The sequence below is a fragment of the Megalobrama amblycephala genome, linkage group LG12 (genome assembly GCF_018812025.1).
Source record: "Megalobrama amblycephala isolate DHTTF-2021 linkage group LG12, ASM1881202v1, whole genome shotgun sequence".
In the NCBI taxonomy this organism is placed as follows: Eukaryota; Metazoa; Chordata; class Actinopteri; order Cypriniformes; family Xenocyprididae; genus Megalobrama; species Megalobrama amblycephala.
Window position 1 is genome coordinate 13,451,177 of NC_063055.1, and position 18,299 is coordinate 13,469,475.

General features: G+C 39.2%; 1 protein-coding gene across 2 annotated transcripts; it reads left to right on the top strand.

Annotated features, from left to right (window-relative positions):
• The first annotated feature begins 4,221 nt into the window (after positions 1 to 4,221).
• Positions 4,222 to 18,299, top strand: mknk2b (MAPK interacting serine/threonine kinase 2b). Of its 2 annotated transcripts, XM_048208870.1 has the most exons (14): positions 4,226 to 4,396; positions 5,729 to 5,907; positions 6,205 to 6,295; positions 6,539 to 6,640; positions 6,778 to 6,875; positions 9,241 to 9,320; positions 9,441 to 9,514; positions 9,676 to 9,780; positions 10,148 to 10,203; positions 10,399 to 10,494; positions 14,117 to 14,311; positions 14,447 to 14,611; positions 14,733 to 14,773; positions 14,858 to 18,299. In XM_048208870.1, exons 2-14 carry the CDS (start codon positions 5,857 to 5,859, stop codon positions 15,126 to 15,128), a joined length of 1,425 nt encoding a protein of 474 aa, XP_048064827.1. In that variant the 5' UTR covers positions 4,226 to 4,396; positions 5,729 to 5,856; the 3' UTR covers positions 15,129 to 18,299. The 2 variants fall into 2 exon arrangements, with proteins under 2 accessions (XP_048064828.1, XP_048064827.1); XM_048208871.1 differs by lacking the exon at positions 9,676 to 9,780 and having other exon boundaries at positions 4,222 to 4,396.

The window sequence follows — 18,299 nt, forward strand, 5'->3', positions numbered from 1 at the left end:
CGTGTCTTAGTGTCATGCAACATTGACGTTGAGCGGTGTAACAACAAGGTCATGCTGGTTTGTTATGTGCACGTTAAAGCCCATTTCCAAAGCCAAGTTAAGATCTAACAGATTCAAGCCAATTCAGAAAGCTACAAATTGCCAAGGTCTTGTTTATATGTATATTAAGGGTTTTAATGTGCACTATTCTGTAAGCCACCCAAAATTTAGCTTCCAACTATTCTACAGAAAAAAACAACTAAACAGAAAGGTATTATATATATATATATATATATATATATATATATATATATTTTTTTTTTTTTTTTTTTTTTACTATAAATATAAAAAAATAATAAGGTGTGTAATTTTATATAATACATGTTTATTAGGAAAACAAAATAAGTTAAAATTAAAAATCCAGTTGCCGTGTGTATGTTTGACTTTTGCTAGGACTGCGCCATTTTAAGTTTTTCAAAATAGCCTATTAGAGGGCAATACCGTGGTACTTTGATATATCTTTATGTACGGCCATGACTACCATACATATGTGCCATTACATTAAATATTGTCCAAAAAAAATAATAAATAAAAATGCGTGAGTGAACTGTCCTAATATGATTCTGAGCATTTCCGCTGATTCAAAAGAGTGATTCATTCACGATACGGGCATCGCTCTGTTAAATATATATATATATATATATATATATATATATATATATATATATATATATATATATATATATATATATATATATATAAAACAATTTCGCTACTAAAAACGCTTTAAACATAATCCAGACAACCAACTCGCAGTAAGTTAAGCTTTGCTTTTAGTGAATCTATTACACAAACGCTGTATGCAAATACACACACGCACAATAAATGTATTAAATTCTAAATGTACTTGTTGGAAAGAGTTATAAATGTCATGGTTATAGTGAGTTGCATCAGACAAAGCAGAACACATCTGCTGCTCCGTTAAATTCCTGCAGCACTAATAAACAGTTCCGCACAATAACAGGCGTTTTCTTTCGCTTTCAGCAACAAAACAAATACGCCTGGCCGTGTGTTACGTGTTATTATCTGGATGTGCAAAACCGCAATAAAGACACTGCTGTGTTGTTCTGTTCGGAATGTACCAGAACTAGTAGAGTAAAAGGGAAATGACACGTCAATGGGCGGAGCTTTGACCTCATGCTCCTAGAGTGCTGATACGTGCAGGACGAGAGGAAAACACTCACGCGCGCGCTGCAATCAAGCAGTGGCACGTTCAGGCTGATTTAATGCGGGGAAATGTTGCATAAGGTTGTATAGTATATCCTGAGATTCAAAGATGCTATTTTGCTTGTTAACTAGACTACTGTAAGTTGTAACCCAATGACTCTTCATACACTAAAATACATCTTTGAATAAATGCATACAGGTTAATAATAATGTGGAAAATTATAGTCAAAATATCGGTATGCATAGTGAAATAGCCTTACATATGTCTACGTATCTAGATATGTTTCTAAATATAAGGAATTGGGATATGATCATATTGAATATTTAAATAGTATTTCAATGGAATTGAGTTTTGAGGGTTTTTTTAACCTATGCATTTACGTCACTGTTATGTTCTTTTGTAAACTCCTACTCTCACACACAAAATGTTTTCTGGGATGGACAAAATTTTTAATTGAGGAGGAAAGAGGAAGTCTGTGATTTCCTCTACAGTTACTGTTTCACTAACTTTAAAACTTTGGCTAATTATGCAGGGCTATGCCTTGTTCGGTGCACATACCGTCATAACATGTAATCCACACTGTCACTCACTTTGCAGTTTCCGGTGTATCCTGCTGTAATACGTCTGAAGACAATCACCTCTGGTCGTAAGCTGTTTATGTTTTCCTGCTGTAAGGATTTTGATTCCAGGAAAGGTTTAGGTGCTACAGAAGAAGTGTGAATAAATCTACATCTTGTGTGTACGTACTAGCTGACTGTTCGGAAAACCTACACACCCTTGATGTAACAGGAGAGGACTACTGAATTCCCAAAGAGATCATTCCAAGCACACACACTCACACTTGCACACTCGTCTGTCTTTCTATCCTTCTCCAAGACACACGCTCTCACTTTCACACTCCGCTGTCATCACACACAAACACCTCTCTTTCTCACTTTCCCCACCAATGAGGGCCCTTCTCACTTTTCCTCCTCATGAAAATGTCACATATGTTCCTGCACTGTACATTCAAATGCAGATTAACAGTGTAATCATCTCTTCTACAAAATAAAGAGACAATAACACACCCATAAATCCTCACCAATCAGATTCCACCCTCACAAACACTCTGATCTGTACATGTGTGTGCTGCTGTTATTGACTCTGTTATGCATTCCCACCCAATGGAGTTTTAGAATACCATTTGGACCCTTTTGCGAAGGCCCCATTCTGTTAACCCAGAGTACCCTCTGCTCCACCTCTATCACGTGACTTGTTTTCAACATAACTTGGCATTTCATCATGTGCTTCTCTCCTCCCGAGCCTTGCACTGAACTTTGCGTAATCTTCAGGGCTGTTTTCATGGCTGAATATATAGGCAAAACACATTGAGAGGGCAGCTAGAGAGATAGACAGAAGGGAGGGGGAAAGTCACAAGATGTCCCTCAGAGCCAAATGGCCCTTAGTGGCATTTAATTATTTGACCACCTGAGAAAATAAAGCGTGAACCATTGGAGAACATAATATATAGCTATTGACACAACCTTGTGAGTTTAGGATATGAACATTTCACAATGTTTTTGTGACAATGAACACTGCATAGAATCCGTAATAACTTGGCTATTAAAACCACCATGTCTGGGCCTTAACTCATTCAAGGCATCAAAATCATCAAGGCTTTCATTAACACCAGCATGCGGATCAGATACTCCTGACTGCCTCTCCGACTCAGCATGTCTGTAAAACGTGCCGGTGTCATGACTGGGTGTGTGCCCGTGGATTCCAACATTCCCATCCATCTATGTCAAGATTTCATCCTGTTAAGGGAAAGGAATGTTGGAGTTCCAATTAAGAGTAACAAAAGTTTTTTTTTTCTAGTGGTAGATAATCCACATGCATATGTTCCTAGATAATCTACATCCTGTGATTTATTCATCATGAGAGGTTTCCCAAACTGGGGAAAAGATTATAGTTAATTAAATCATAAAATTAAAATAAATAATTTAAAAATAAATTTTTTTTATTTGTTTAACTGCATGACATGTGACCATTAACAGGCATGAGAACGATGAACATGAATTTGTTGTTGAATTATTGAAGTATTAACGGTAACACTTTATTTTACAGCGCCGTAGTTACACTTAACTACATAACTATAGTAATAGCAGTAAATTATGCATAACTACAAGTAACTAACCCTAATCCAAACCCTAACCCTAACTGTAACTAAAAGTACATGAAGTTAATTAATAGTACTCAGTACTTATTTGATTAATTACAATGTAACTACTGCACTGTAAAATAAAGTGTAACCGTATTAACTTGTAATAAATTACATTTTGGGTCAAAGGGATTGGACTGATATAAATGTTTTGGAATTCCTGTATTAAACAGTTATAGCCTATATTCATTTAAACCTGGTTTATTTACATCACAGAGATATAGATTCCAACTTTATTATTATTATGAAACTGTAAAATTGTGTGTATTTGTATATGAGCAAGAAACAGACTTGTTTGTACAATATAAATACAAACTAATAGTTGTAAGAAGAAGATCACTAATTATCACTAATTTTGTAATGAACATCTAAATACATCATTATTGCTTTGATTATTTGATATTTCCTTAATAGAAATCCAGTTTTTACCAGCTGCTCAAACACTCACGCTTAGTCATTTGGGTTTTTTGACAGTTAATTTGCCTGTTGCAGAATATTGCATCAGGCAAAATGAATGCTTGTTCACTACGTAGCCTACATTAAATTTTGATATTGGACGTTTGAGGTTTTATCATAAATTTGAGTGGATTCTTATTACTGTACCGGTGTTAATTTATAAGGCTTTTCATTTTTACAGAAAAAGAATGAACAGGCTAAAGCATTGCAGCCTTTCTATTCACCTCAGGCTATAATCATAACATTCGTCACCAGCCCACGTGACTCTCTCTCTCTCTCTCTCTCTCTCTCTCTCTATCTCTCTCGATTGATGTGAAAGTGTGTGTGGTACGTGTTTACAGAGATGAGGGGGCTGGTCTAACTGAAAGGAGGAGGGTAGGAAGGGGCGTGAGATTATAAAACCGAGGATCGCCGTATGTCTTTTTGTACCTTCCACACATTTAGTCCCAACCGCCCACGGCCACCATCTGCTGCTCCCGAAGCAGAGGCTCATACAACGGCGTCAAGCCTGGAGCTTTAAAGACAACAACGGGGTAAGGACGAGCTTCACATTCAGCTGTATTATCGGGCTTGACAGATGAGCGGACTAAACAAATAAAAACACCATGGTTTTGATTTAAAAGGATTCAGCGCAACGGTCTGATTTGGTTTATTGTTGAGAGATTTCTGGAAATATCTAGAAGCTACCTTTAGGTCAGTTCATTATTGTGCTGTCATTTGTCTTTCTGAGGTTTGTGTTTCTTCATACTGATTCATAATGCTTATGGACTCTTGCAACCGCTCGATTTATGTTGTTTTTGAACCATTCATTGTAATCATTAACTGTGGTGATTCGTTGAACGTCGCGAGTACGTGTGATCAGTCGCTTGAATAAATAACGTATGTCGTTGAGTGGATAACGGACGGAAATAGTAAGCTTTTCTACCGGAGTTATTCTTGGCACAAGTCTCCGAGGCATGTAAATGCAAGTCCCTGCTCGTGACGTGACTTGCTATTACTGCGCATGTAGTCTTATTTTGTCTGTTGCAGTAACTATTTAAAGGGCTAGTTAACTCAAAAATTAGTTTTAGATAAAGAGAGAGAATTCTCTTGTAATGACAAACCACTATGAATTTGACTTCTACGGAGAAGCAATTGGATATTTTTGAAGAAAGTCTTTTTCAGTCACAATGAATGATAACTAAAATGGTCAAGCTTCGTATAAAAAGCAGAATCAGCATAAAAGTATTCCACACTACTATTTTTTAAATTGTATTTTATTCCAAGGCTTTTGGAGTAATGCTACCGTGACTGTGTTATTCAAAATAAGCGTATATAGAGCGATGTGCGATTCGTGAGCGAATGAATCATTTGAGTCGAATCTGTTGAATCTACTCTTTTGATCCAATTTATAACACCAAGCAGGGCTGTGTTCCCCAAAAGCACCGTAAGCATAAGATCGTAGTGATAAATGGTGATTAATGATTTCTATGATCTATTTAGACTAACAATGCTTTTGGAGGCGCAGCACTGAATGATTAGTTCACGAACCGGACTGATCCGGTTCACGAGTTCAACTCTAGATGGGTTTTGTTTTGTCCTCACACAAAGCTATACAATATAGCTTGTGAGTTGTTTGGATTCTGCATCCTTTTTGGCATCTTTTACTCTTAGTTACCACTGTATGAGATCTGCAGAAGAACAAGTCATATTCTGAAATATACAAAAAAAAAAAAAAAATCATTTACAGTGACAGAGTAATAATAATAAACAAATTACCTCTTTGCATATGCATTTGCTTATTGGAAACTTGGAAATTAGTGTTTTGTATGTACAGTAATTAAAAACATTGCCAGATTTACAAACATTTTGTTTGTTTTTCTCAGGTTTCCCGTTAAAAGCACCACGGTTCCTAAGACATTGGATTAGCTGAGTGAATTTGATCACTAAAGCTAAGACCACCGTTGTTGCCGCCATCCACCAGTTGAAACAAAGTCACAAAAATCAGGACAAAATGGTGCAGAACAAGATCACCGAAGTTACCGGATTCCATCGCTCTTTTAAGGTGAGAGTGTGATCTCGCTAGTCTCTACTGCTGTTGCATTCATTAATATTTAATTGTTTTGGCATTAGGCAATGGATCACATCACAATATAGGCACAAGTGTTTTTCAGGCTGATTTCATTGCATAGGCCAGGGTATCAGAGATCCTAGAAGACTGTTTAAACATTAAACGGAATGCCAGGAAGTTCTTAGTTATCCATTAGAATTCTGATAAAAAGTATCTGCTGGGCAATTAACCAGTATGCAACAATGATAAACTGTTCAGATTGTGAATAATCTCCCTTTTTTTAATCTTCAGGGCCAAAACCCCTTTGAATCTGAGGAATTTTCCAAAACAGGATCCCATCTCATTGAATCTGCCTTCAATTTTGATTGTTCCGCCCGGCTTGGTAAGTTGTTGTTGTTTTTTATCTAACTGTTCCTGAGAAACCAGTAGGAAGACCTGAAATTTGACAAAAAGCACTGCCTGTGATTCGTGACCTTGTTTACATATTTTACTTTTAAAGATATGGGCCGAATAACATCTGCTTATTTTTTTCTTCATATAATCAAGCCGCATTCTGTTGGTGTTTATTCCTAACGACAGCGTATCAGGTTTTTAATTGAAACTTTCTTTCTGTTGTGACATGCAGACCTACCATCCAGCCAGCCCATCGACATCCCAGATGCCAAAAAGAGACACAAGAAGAAAAAGAGATGCCGGGCAACGGACAGCTTCTCAGGGCGATTTGAGGGTGAGTGCATATCAGATGGGGTGACATTTTCTATTTTTGCATGGCTAAGGTATTATAATTTCCAAGTATACTTTTACAGTTCGACGGGTCCAAATGAGTTTAGTAGTTTATTAATAGCACTTTTGTTTTGACTTCAGATGTATATAAACTGCAAGATGAGGTGCTAGGGGAAGGGGCCTATGCCAGGGTCCAGACTTGCATCAGCCAAATCACCCACAAAGAATATGCTGTGAAGGTAAGATTCTTTATAGTTTACTTGTGTTAAATTTGATTTAACTAAGCTGAGGTGAGGCAATGCAGACACATCTTTGGGTTGTGTTTCTTATAATAGCATTTGTGTGTTGTAAACGAACCGATATTCCATGTGCAGCGTCCGTGCAGATATGGCATTCGCAGGCTATTGTTAGAAAGGACTTTCCCTTTGAAGCCGTCTCTTGGAAATTGAATCAAATGGGTGACGGGAATGAAATTTCCCACTTTGACAAGCATACGTGACTGTAGTCGTTTTGTGCTGACTGGCACTGCTGCATGTGGTTGGTGAGGGCATGCTAGATTCCTGCAAGATTGTAAGTTCAAAGTCAGGCCATGTTTATGAAATGGTAATATTACAGAATTCTTTATGTAATTATTTTGTAAAAATAGTGAATAGTATTTACTTTGCAAACTGAACTATTTGCACCTGTCTGAGCAGTTTTTTTTTTCTTAACGGAGTGATGTTCTTGTTCACAAACACGGATGTTTGAACAACCAGTCCCTCCGTTGTGTTATTGTAGTTTTACAGAGCAGGATTAGCGGAAAGACTTCATTATTTTTGTTAGACCGGATAGAGGGCCAGCCAATCAGAGAAGTGAAGGGGTCACATGCTTTTACAATTCATTGCTTTCATTGGCTGGTAGATCGTACCGTGGCGGGAACATTATGTACTGGCAAGTCTGCCGAAACATAAACCTCAAGAGAAAGGGGGGCTAGGGTGGAGTTAAATCCTTTAAGTGTTTACCTACTTTTTTTTTTTTTTTTTTTTTTTTTTTGCTCTCTTGCACATTGCGGAATCTAGAACAAAAGCATATTAGGAAATGTACATTGTGTGCCAGAAAATCTTGTTTTAGATAGATTTGAGGAAGCTCAACTTTTTTTTTTTTTTTTTTTTTTTTTTTTTTTTTTTTTAAAGCATTTGAATTCTTAAAGTATCTCTTTAAAAAAAACTTTGAGTTCTCTACAAACAAACATTTTTCTTATTGCCACATTTTGTTATTTTCGCCATACTGAAAATCATCCTCCTAAATTTCATCGCATTCTTTTAATATAGCCAGCTACACAAAGACTAAATGATTATTTAGGGATGTGTTTCAGTCCCTGAGGAGGATAGATCATTACAAGCATTAGGTCAGTTTATGCTGGGATGGGTTTCAGACAACTCTCACCAGATGTCCTGCCAACCCCCTCTTTGCGTGGGGTGGGGGGTTGAGATCTGTGGCGTCCTAGTCTGAACAAAAGGAAAGGGTGAATGAAAACAACCCCAGTAGCCGTCTCAGCTGGGCCTTGGTAGTGTGTTTACAAGCATGGTTTGATTTACAGACAGCGGTCAGACTCTATAGGGCCCCTCCCTGAGCTAACATGGAGATTTATGGGCGCTCTCACTCCCTCTGTATTGTGTATAATGTATTTGCCAACTTATTGTGAAGCAGGCTTTTCTCTGAAGCAAATAATGTGTTTAGACTTCAGCAACTAGGTGAAATTTGTCACCACATCCCTCAGGTTCCCTCAAGCATTTATTATACCCTGTAATTTTTTGTGGCTTTTGAGTAGACCGATTGCTGAATCAGCCGAGTGGCGGTAGTGCTGGGTTTTTTGGGAATGCGCTGGCCCGCAGGCCTCATTCTTAAAACTGATACGCATTATGTGCTCGCCTGCACGCTCTCAATAGCGCCGCTAATCCAGGGAGCTGGAAGAGCCGCACACAATCAGGAATACACAGAGGCCTCGCATGGGGGAGGATGTGATTCAGTGTCAACAGTAACTTTTGCTCGTACTTTTAGTTGGACTCAGGGGGGTTGAGTGTCATTGTCACATTTAAAAAAAAAAAAAAAAAAAAAAAACTATATTTAGAGTTGTGTGGACTTACTTTCTGTCTTAAAGGGATAGTTCACTCAAGACAAATAAAGAAAAAACGCAATATTTTGAAGAATCTTCAAAAAAACTGTTTTTGTCCATTTTTGCTATTTTAATTTTTAAATATATCAACTTTGCTATATGCAACACACATGTAACAGTAACATACATGCATGTTTTTTTTTGTATTATATGCATAAATAACACTTAACACACGTATACATTGCCAAAGCCTTAGAGAAGAAAGGAAAAATGGATATATCACAAAAGTGGAGTGTCATACAGGTTTGGATGACAAAAAAAAAAAAAAGAGACAATTTCTATTTTTGGGTGAACTATTGCTTTAAAGTGGATTAAACAGCTCTGTTTATTGCTTTAGGAAAGTAATTTATAACCAAATGGTCACAGAGTTTAAGGGGGTGGTTGTCACCTCAGGATGTTGCTTCTCATTTCGGCTTTGATCTTAACCTGGTATCGTTTTCACCTCATAGATCATTGAGAAGAGGCCAGGACACAGCAGGAGTCGGGTTTTCAGGGAGGTGGAAATGCTGTACCAGTGTCAGGGCCACAGGTAACCCATTAATTTAAAAAATATTGTCAATAAAAATCTTGTATGTGATTCATTTTAATGGTCTGCAATTGTCGACAATGTCATTTTAACTTAAAACGTTGTGTTTTGTCCACCCAACAGAAATATTCTGGAGCTAGTGGAGTTTTTTGAGGAGGAGGACAAGTTTTACCTTGTGTTTGAGAAGCTCAGAGGAGGTATGTGTGTTTTCTGTGGTGTTATGTTACTCTAGAGAAACATTACCCAGCCTCCCCTGGGCCCATAGACCAGCCCAGAGTAATTTAATTGAGACCCTCTCCATTGGAATGTAAAGATCGCTTGCATTGGTATTAATGCATAACAATGTGGGGTTTTTTAGGCTCCGTCTTGGCCCACATTCACAAGAGGAGATACTTTAGCGAGCAGGAAGCCAGCATTGTGGTGCAGGACATTGCGAGTGCGCTGGACTTCCTTCACAATAAAGGTACGAGAACACGGATAGGGAGGGGGTTCTTTTAGGCCTGGAAAGGGGAGATAAGAAGATGGTGTTACACATGGGGGGTGGGAAAGGGCAAGTTAAGGGGGTTGTTGGAAATCATATCGAGTTGTATCTCGATCATATTTCATCAGCTAGCTTGAGGGATGCGCACTGGATTTCTAGGTAAAGTTGTGGGCTGAAAGGTTTTATTCCTGCCAGTACTGTTGGGTGAGGGGATGCTAAGGTAATTTTAGTAGCACTTAGCAACAAGTTGTGTTGGAAACATTTGCCGTCCTATCTTTGCCTCCATCGACAATCCTCACTTAGCCTGAATACCACAACTAACGCATGACTTGTGTTTGTGCTCTTGTAGGTATGGCCCATAGAGACCTGAAGCCTGAAAACATCTTGTGTGAACACGAGCACAGGGTGAGTCTTTTACATCAGCATGTTTGGCTTTTCAGAATTTCAAGCTACGCTTTGCATTTGTGGTTTAGAAAGTATGATCCGATGATTTGAGGTTTCCAGGCAGACTGTAAACACTCGGGCATGTCTGTCAATTGCTGATTGTCATTTCTGAGCAGAAGATTTTGATCTGATTTCCTGCTCGCATGTTTCTTGCAGATTTCGCCTGTGAAGATTTGCGATTTCGATCTGGGCAGCGGAATTAAACTCAACAGTGACAGTTCACCCATCTCCACTCCAGAGCTCCTCACTCCAGTAAGTGTCTTTGTGACCCTGTAAACAGATTCGCCCAAACAAAATATCGCATTTGGTTGAGAAACAAACAGGATAAGCCGTTAACAGCCTCCTCCCTGATATTTCGAAGTCTGTGGATAAGATGAACACATTGTCACTGTTGTTTCTTATCTGGAAGACCTGCTTTAATGCCATTGGTTGACTTGGGGTGGTGTCAGTAACGTAGCTCGTTCTAATTGGCTAATTTAATCATTCTAGAGACAGTGCTGAGGTCAAGGAATGGTTTTATGACCACTATAGATCTTTTAAAGAGGCAACAATTTTCTGTTGTGAGATAGTGGAGCAGCAGTATCGAGTCAGTTCTTGGTTTATCTACATCCCTGTTGTTATCGACTTCACCCACTTGTGGATAAGATGGTTTACAAAGTTACAATCTCAAAACTTATAACCGGTTATGGTTTCTTTCAAAATATTTGAAACTGGGTGTATGACTCAAAGCAACTCTTGCGGTTATCTCTGCTGTGTGTGTGTGTAAACAAATATCTGTCTTCAGCTTCATAGCTTTGAATGATTGGGGCAAGACAGCTTAGAACAGGTGATACGGCGGGGTGGACAGTGAGAAATCCTCAGCATGGGGCTTTCAGGGTAACCCGAGTTGGGTCCAACAACTTGTTGAAAGGACTATTTGTGGACTGAATGGTTAAAGGGTGAAAGGTTCTAGTGTATCTAGTAAGTAAACAATGTGGGGTTTGTCTTTTTGCCCTGTGCTTGCTGATTAGCCAATAGTCTCGTGTGATTCTGCCATAGGGGAGAGGGTTTGATTTAATACATTCTATGTATTTAAAACATTCTTCAAAATATCATCTTTTGTTTTCCACAGAAGAAGGGAAGTCATAAAGGTTCTGAACTATCCCTTAAACTTTGTTGTGCAGTGAGAATGAAATGAAAACAGCCAGGAATAAAACATTCAGAGTCTCTACATTCCAGAAATGCAAGTAACTTCATCAGGAAGGAACAGAATGTTGATCAGAACGTTCTTTTGTGATTTTTAAACTTTTGAGCTAGTGTTTAGATGGTTCCAATTTCATCATCCACAACCCCCCATGTGACTTACAGCTTAAAGAGAACAAGAATTCAACCCAAACAAACATTTTTCGCCTTTGTGCTCCAATTTCCTGTCGTAACTTCTGCCTTCGGCACATTTTAAACTCCATTTTCTCTTTTGTTTTTGTCTCTGTGGATATTTCCTCAAGCCTGTCTGGGCATTAGTCTTTCAATCTGTGTTACCACCCCACACCTAGCAACTGGTCTGTGATTGGTTTGGTGAGAGGGAGGATAAAAAGGGGGAGGAGCATCTAGTGCACTCTCTGGTCATGCACTCAACATGTTTTTCTTGGGCAAGATCCCAGGGATCTTATCAGGGGTTTTTTTCTTTTTCTTTTTTTCTTTTCTCACAGCTAGCTAGATGTTAACTCTTTGTTTGTCACTAGATTGCTTTGCTGTTTATGAGATTCCTTGCCCTTTTTTTATTTCTTTTACAACCCTCTTTTTTTTTTTTTACTGTTACCACAGGCCTTTTGTGTTTGTGTGTAGTCTGATCATAACAGATGCTTCAAGAAAGTCGTGATTTCTGAGAAGTGCGTGTACCTTCCTGCCTGAACCATGTAGAAAAGTGCTTTCTCTTTACACTTTTGCAATGCATGTACTTCTATACTGTGATAACCACAGGGGAAATTCACATCTGCATACATGTATAGGTGACTTGTTCGCACAGCTGATGCATGCTTCACTGCCTACCACAAAAACACCTGAACCGACAACACGACTGCTCAAGCCAGTTTGTCCTTCCTTGGAAATCCCCATATATAATCAGCACTTGTTAGATGCTAGTAACTGCATTGCTTTAGAGTGACTGATGCAATGCTATGCTAGTCTTACAGCTAAAGTTTGTCTTGAAAGTGAAAATCTGCTGCGCAGTTATCACTCAAACCCCCCTCCCTCACTCTTATCTCAAAGACGCAGAGATAGGCACACGAGTGAGCCTTAGGAATATACTTAGATTTTACAGAACACAAGGCAACTGCTGCAAAACATGAGCCCTCATTTGATAATTACAGGGTACTCTGTTTCTAGAAATCTGGTACATTTGGCAAACTGACTAGTTACATACTGTAGCAATGTTTTTGATGTCAGCTGGGCTGCTCTAGATGTGCTGTGCCTTGTGAGTCTTTTGTTCAGGAGTGGGGGTGGTGGTGAAGTGTTCACTTGAATGTGAGGGTGTTGAGAGGCGGTGAGCAAAAACAGCCATGTCGAGGGGGGTTGGGTGCAACAGTGGAAGCTTTTGTCTGCACTCGGATTCCTGCACTGCGAAATAGCATTACATAAGTGCAAGAAGGCGGAGCAATAACGGCAGCTGGGTTGAGGATAACAAAAGAGACTAGCAGAGCAGACCGACCGCTTCCTTTAACCTCAGAAACACAAACCAAAACATGACCATGTTGCACTTGAACATCTGTGAAAACATCCAGAGGGGGGTTGGTCGTACCCGTCATTGTATTTGCTGCATTATTAGTTTTTTACGCCTACTTTTGAACTTCACCCACGTACGATAATGTATTTTATTGTTAGTAGTTATATGGGCAAATTATTTTATATTTACAGTCATTTAGGGTTCATATAATGTCCTTGATAGATGGTTTAGAACTGCAGTGTACGAATTCTGGGAAGTTCTGGAATTCGTGATCTCATATAAAAAAATAAAAAACCCCTGCTAAAGCGAGTTTTGTAACGCTGACCTCAGTTTGCATTGCATAATAATAGGTGCTTAATGCAGCAGCCTGGCCCAGCCCACTGAGGAAAACTAAAAGGAACCCAGTTCTGCAGATCCTTCCAGAAATCTTTTTGTCCTGCTGAACTACTGAACTGGTGCTCCAGAGAGGTTTTATCCTTTTACATCAGATTTTTGTGTGCTGTTGATGCTGCAAATGAGTGTGTGTTGCTGTTATGTAATAAAGAACAGTATGTGGGTTTTCTGGGACGCACAATCCTTCTTCTTTTATTTTATTTTATATTTTTTTTCTGTCCCAACGCGTGACCTAGTTTTAGGCAGAGGCGGTCGGAGCCCGAATGAACAAAGCAGTCTGTGCATGCAGCTGAGCCCTCAAAACACTCCATGACTCACCACCCTGCCTCCATCTGTGACATAATCGTTACCTCGGTTACTTCATTTAAGGTGCTGTATTCCACCTTCGCATTTTCCATCTGGACTGCAGCAGAAATACGTTTCGTGAGCAAGAACCGGTGAATCCTTTAGCGTTCAACCAGTTAATCTGTCGCCAACCCCCTGCCTCCCACCCCCCTCTAGCTTGGCACGACCTGCTGTTTTCCATGTGATTCTCATGCTGTCGGTCTCAGACATGCTTAGGGGTCCTACAAAACACATGACATTTGTCAGCTGAATGCAAGAATGTGACAGTGCAAGAAAAACTCTTTAGAACCAACACATCATGCACTTTTTTTTTTTTTTTTTTTTTTCAATGTGACTGCCAGTTCCGTGCTTGTGCCACATCACTGAAACAACCCAGGTGGCAGTTGATTACTTTCTTCTCACCCCTCCTTCCTCTTTTTCTCACTCTCACCTTAGTGTGGATCTGCCGAATACATGGCACCAGAAGTTGTGGAAGCCTTCAACGAGGAGGCCACAATCTACGATAAACGCTGTGATCTGTGGAGCCTGGGCGTCATCCTCTACATCATGCTGAGTGGTTACCCTCCCTTCGTGGGCCGTTGTGGAAGTGACTGTGGATGGGAGAACGGAGAACCCTGTCAAGCATGCCAGGTACAAAACTCACCCTCGTTTAGTCACGCTAGCCACTGCGCACTGTTGTAAACCTACGTCATAAGCATTATATTCATGTGCTGCTCAATGGAATGATAATAATAAACTCATCTCTTGTTTCTTCTCTTCTCTCAGAACACCTTGTTTGAAAGCATTCAGGAGGGCAAGTATGAGTTTCCAGAGAAAGAGTGGGCTCATATTTCCTCCAGCGCCAAAGACCTCATTTCCAAACTGCTTGTGCGGGACGCCAAGAAACGTCTCAGTGCCGCTCAGGTTCTCCAACACCCCTGGGTACAAGGGGTAAGGAACTTAATGTTTTGTTGTGTGTTCACTACAAATCTGTAAATGTGTATTTTTAGTAACTTTAAGACCGTATCTTCATGTTTTTTTTTTTTTTTTTTTTTTTTTTTTTTTCCTCCAGGGTGCCTTGGACTGTCCCCCCTCCTCAATCCTGCCGCAAAGGTGAGTTGAGTTGGTACAAGCTTTTCTACTAATATATGCAGCATCCTCATCAGGTTAACCTTGTCCTTCCTTCCACGCTCACAGGAATAGCAGCACTAAGGACCTGACATTCTTTGCGGGCAAGGCTGTTGCTATGAACCGGCAACTGGCCGAGCAAGACGACCTGGAAGAGCAGCAGCTTGACCCTCCTCAGGTCATCACAGCCAGTGCCACGTCCATGCGGCTCTCCCCTCCCTCCAACTCCAAACTGGCCAAGCGCAGACAGAGGAATAGCCTGCTGAAAGGAGCACCAGTGTCTGCCTCTGAGCTCAGGCAGCTCCTGGCACCGCTGGTCATTGTGGGGGACTGTGCTTGATCGGTTGAGCTGGGCTCCCGTGAACAATTTTCCAATTTCAAATGGACGAACGAACAAGTATCTGCTATCTTTTGTGCAAATCCTTCTCCGTTTCTTCTACCCACTTGAATGGGACCCAGTCCTTTCCTAAACCATGGTTCAGTTTGTGCCTGTTGCAAATCTATTTAATTCCCTTAAGCACTGGAGCAAGAACTCCTACAGCACTTTGATCAACTTTCGACAGCATGGGAATCACCTTGAGAGCTCAAGGCGAATGAACTGGACTCTGTTTAGGATAGCGATTGGGTTACATAAGCCATTTGGAAATTTGTCTAAAGGTAGAGCATAAATACCAGCTCAAACACCAAAGGTCTAATACCCCCACCCCCTACCCAAACCTTTTTGTGCTGCTTCCACGTTACAACTGGATCCACTGTGAATATTCTCTGTGAGAGATGCAACTGCATTTGTTTTTCAGGAACGTTCTTCCTGTACGTATGTCTGTTTGTGTGTGTGTGTGTGTGCGCATATATCCCCCTCCCCTTCAGCAGATACTGAAGATACTGGTATGTGCTTATGCAACTCTGATGAAGGCTATTTTGACTTGCATTACTTTAGCAGAGATCTTGTATAAGTGGAGCAAAGCTCTGATAATAGTGCCTCACCTTACTTAATGCATCGCTGTCCATCCCCACAGCCTTTTAATTCCGACAAGAAAATCTCCTTACCAATAGAAATAGCTATTTTTTTCCTCCATTACTCAAGCACTTCCAGAGTGTGTCCTTCCAGTACCGTCTTGCATCACTAAGCCAGAATATTCCAGATAGTCTGCTTTTGAGGCATGGTTTCCCCTAGGTAAAGAACCAGTAAACATGCTGCATTTTACTTTGAATGCAAGGTTTCAGCCTTGCAAGACTCAAATTGGAATTGCAGTATCAGATGCATCCAACCCGATATCTAGGAAACCATAACAGTTTCCTGTAAAATTCACCAAAAATCTTATCAGTAATTGATAAGAGTGAATATAAACATTTCTGAGCACAACTGGGATAAAGTGCATGCTGGAAAGCAACCAGGTGGTTGCACAAGCACACGTTTACCAATGTGATTAGGTGAATGACGATGGTCTGTATCCGGGAGTCGAGGTTTTGAACTTGTTCCCCACTTTAAGGGGGATAATTATGGTACGGAAATTTCAAACTATCAGCTTGTGGATACCACCAAAAGCGAATTATATAAATATTAAGAGGGGAGGGAGAGATTATTTTCAAGTAACATAAAACGTAAAAAAAAAAAAAAAAAATGGAAAAAGCATTCCAGGAAAAAAAAGGATTCAAAAAAACTAAACAAAAAAAAAAAGTCTTCCAAGAAAATGTAGCTGTATGAGTGAAATGGTCTAAGAAAGTTTACTTGTTTTTTTTTTTTTTTTTTTTTTTTTTAATTTTATTTTATTTTTATATATATATATATATATACGTTAATGGTTGACTCCAATTTAGAGTGTGCCACACTGATGTTTCAAACTTTATTGAGCTTTTTAACTTTTTATTGAAATGATATTTTCTATCTTATTTTTATGCAGGTGCTGTTCAGGTGGAACGTTTTCCTTTTTTTTTTTTTTTTTTTTATAGTTTTGTTACTTTATTAATGTTGATTTATATGCTGTAAAGACCTAGAAGAGTATGTGAATGTGACTGGAGCTAGAGGGCTGAAAGGAAGGAAAAAAACAAAGGAAGGAAAAAAGAGAGGGAGTCATAGTCCTACAGATCTGATGTTTTACTGTTTGTTCTTGCTTTGGAAGTGACTTCAGGGTTGTTTAAACTCCCCCTTTTCTCTCAGAAATGATTGGTGGCTTGATCGTTTTAGTAAGACACAATTTTTGCCAAAGTGCGCTCGTTTCTAAAATCTAATGCACTGAGGTATCTGGGAGTGCTGATCTCGGATCAGTTTTAGCCTTTCCCATGCCAATTCATAAGACACAGCATACTTGGTTGAGCCGAGCACAGACCATCATTCCCTCTCCAAGGTGCATAAAACATTTAAACCCAGTAGTCTGGATTCAGATCAAGTCTTTATGAATTTTGCAAGCATTAGCGTCACTTATGGGAGTTCAAATCGCCCAAGCATATGATCCTGTTGAATGTTTTCAGAGTGTCACCTGACATGTTGCTCTGAGATATGAGAAACCTAATGGCAGTCCTTAGTTTTGAAGGGCCCATTATGCTGATTATTATGACACTGATTGTAACCTTTATTGATTTTTGTCTTTCTTTCTTTAAGAATCTTTTTACAGATGCATCTTTGTGGGGTTTTTATGTCTTATAGTAAGACTTGAATTGTATGTGCAACAGTTTCCTCATGTTTTGTTCAGGAAACTTCTTTTGCTACAGTGTACAAATGGCAAACAAAAATGTTTATAAGCTGAGATTTAAAGCAATCTTTGGTCTGGAAAGTACCATTTCCGCCACTTCTGTTCAGTATTTTGTCTTTCTCCTTGGCTTTGGTATATTTCAGATTTCCCAAGTGTTTGGGTTTGTATTTTCTGAAATGTCTGTGGCGCTTGGCTGATCCTTTGAAGCCCCTGTGCCTCTGACAAAAGATTCACAACTGTTTTACCCATAAGGTAGTTATGGGTTGCCTTGTAGTAACAGATCTGACTTGGATTCTCAAGAATATATATATAAATAAAATTTCTTTCAGGGGGGGAAATGTAGAAAGTTCTCATTCAATGTTCCCGTTTTACACAGGCCAATATTTGCCATTATAAACAAGTGTTGTAATATGAAGTTGGTTTTTTTTTTTTTTTTTTTTTTTTTTTTTCCCTGCAATGCAAAGATTGGGATAAAAGTATTCAGGTGCACAATTCTTTTTATATATATTATTTTTGTTTTATAATCTAATGTGACCCTCTAGTCTGAAGGCTATTGTTTTTGCAGTGTTGTCAACAACACTCATTAAGAGCACTGTTTGTCCGTTTCCAAAATCCAAACTCTGTCCAAATTAATAATTGGGGAAAAATCTGACATGGGGTCTCACCTGGGACAATGTAGGTATTGATTTAAAGAAGCACTTTACTGTACCATGTGGCTGACTGCAGTTCACTCAAAGCTAAATTTATGACTGTTGTGGCAGAATTTTGTATTGTTTTGTACAAAACAAACCAACAAAAATGCAATAAAATGCTTTGAACAA

Excerpts from the sequence above, each read along its gene's own strand:
- mknk2b (XM_048208870.1), top strand. The coding sequence starts at position 5,857 with ATGGTGCAGAACAAGATCACCGAAGTTACCGGATTCCATCGCTCTTTT. Across the intron at positions 6,641-6,777 it reads CTTCTCAGGGCGATTTGAGG|ATGTATATAAACTGCAAGAT; the intron begins GTGAGTGCATAT and ends TTTTGACTTCAG. Across the intron at positions 6,876-9,240 it reads ACAAAGAATATGCTGTGAAG|ATCATTGAGAAGAGGCCAGG; the intron begins GTAAGATTCTTT and ends TTCACCTCATAG.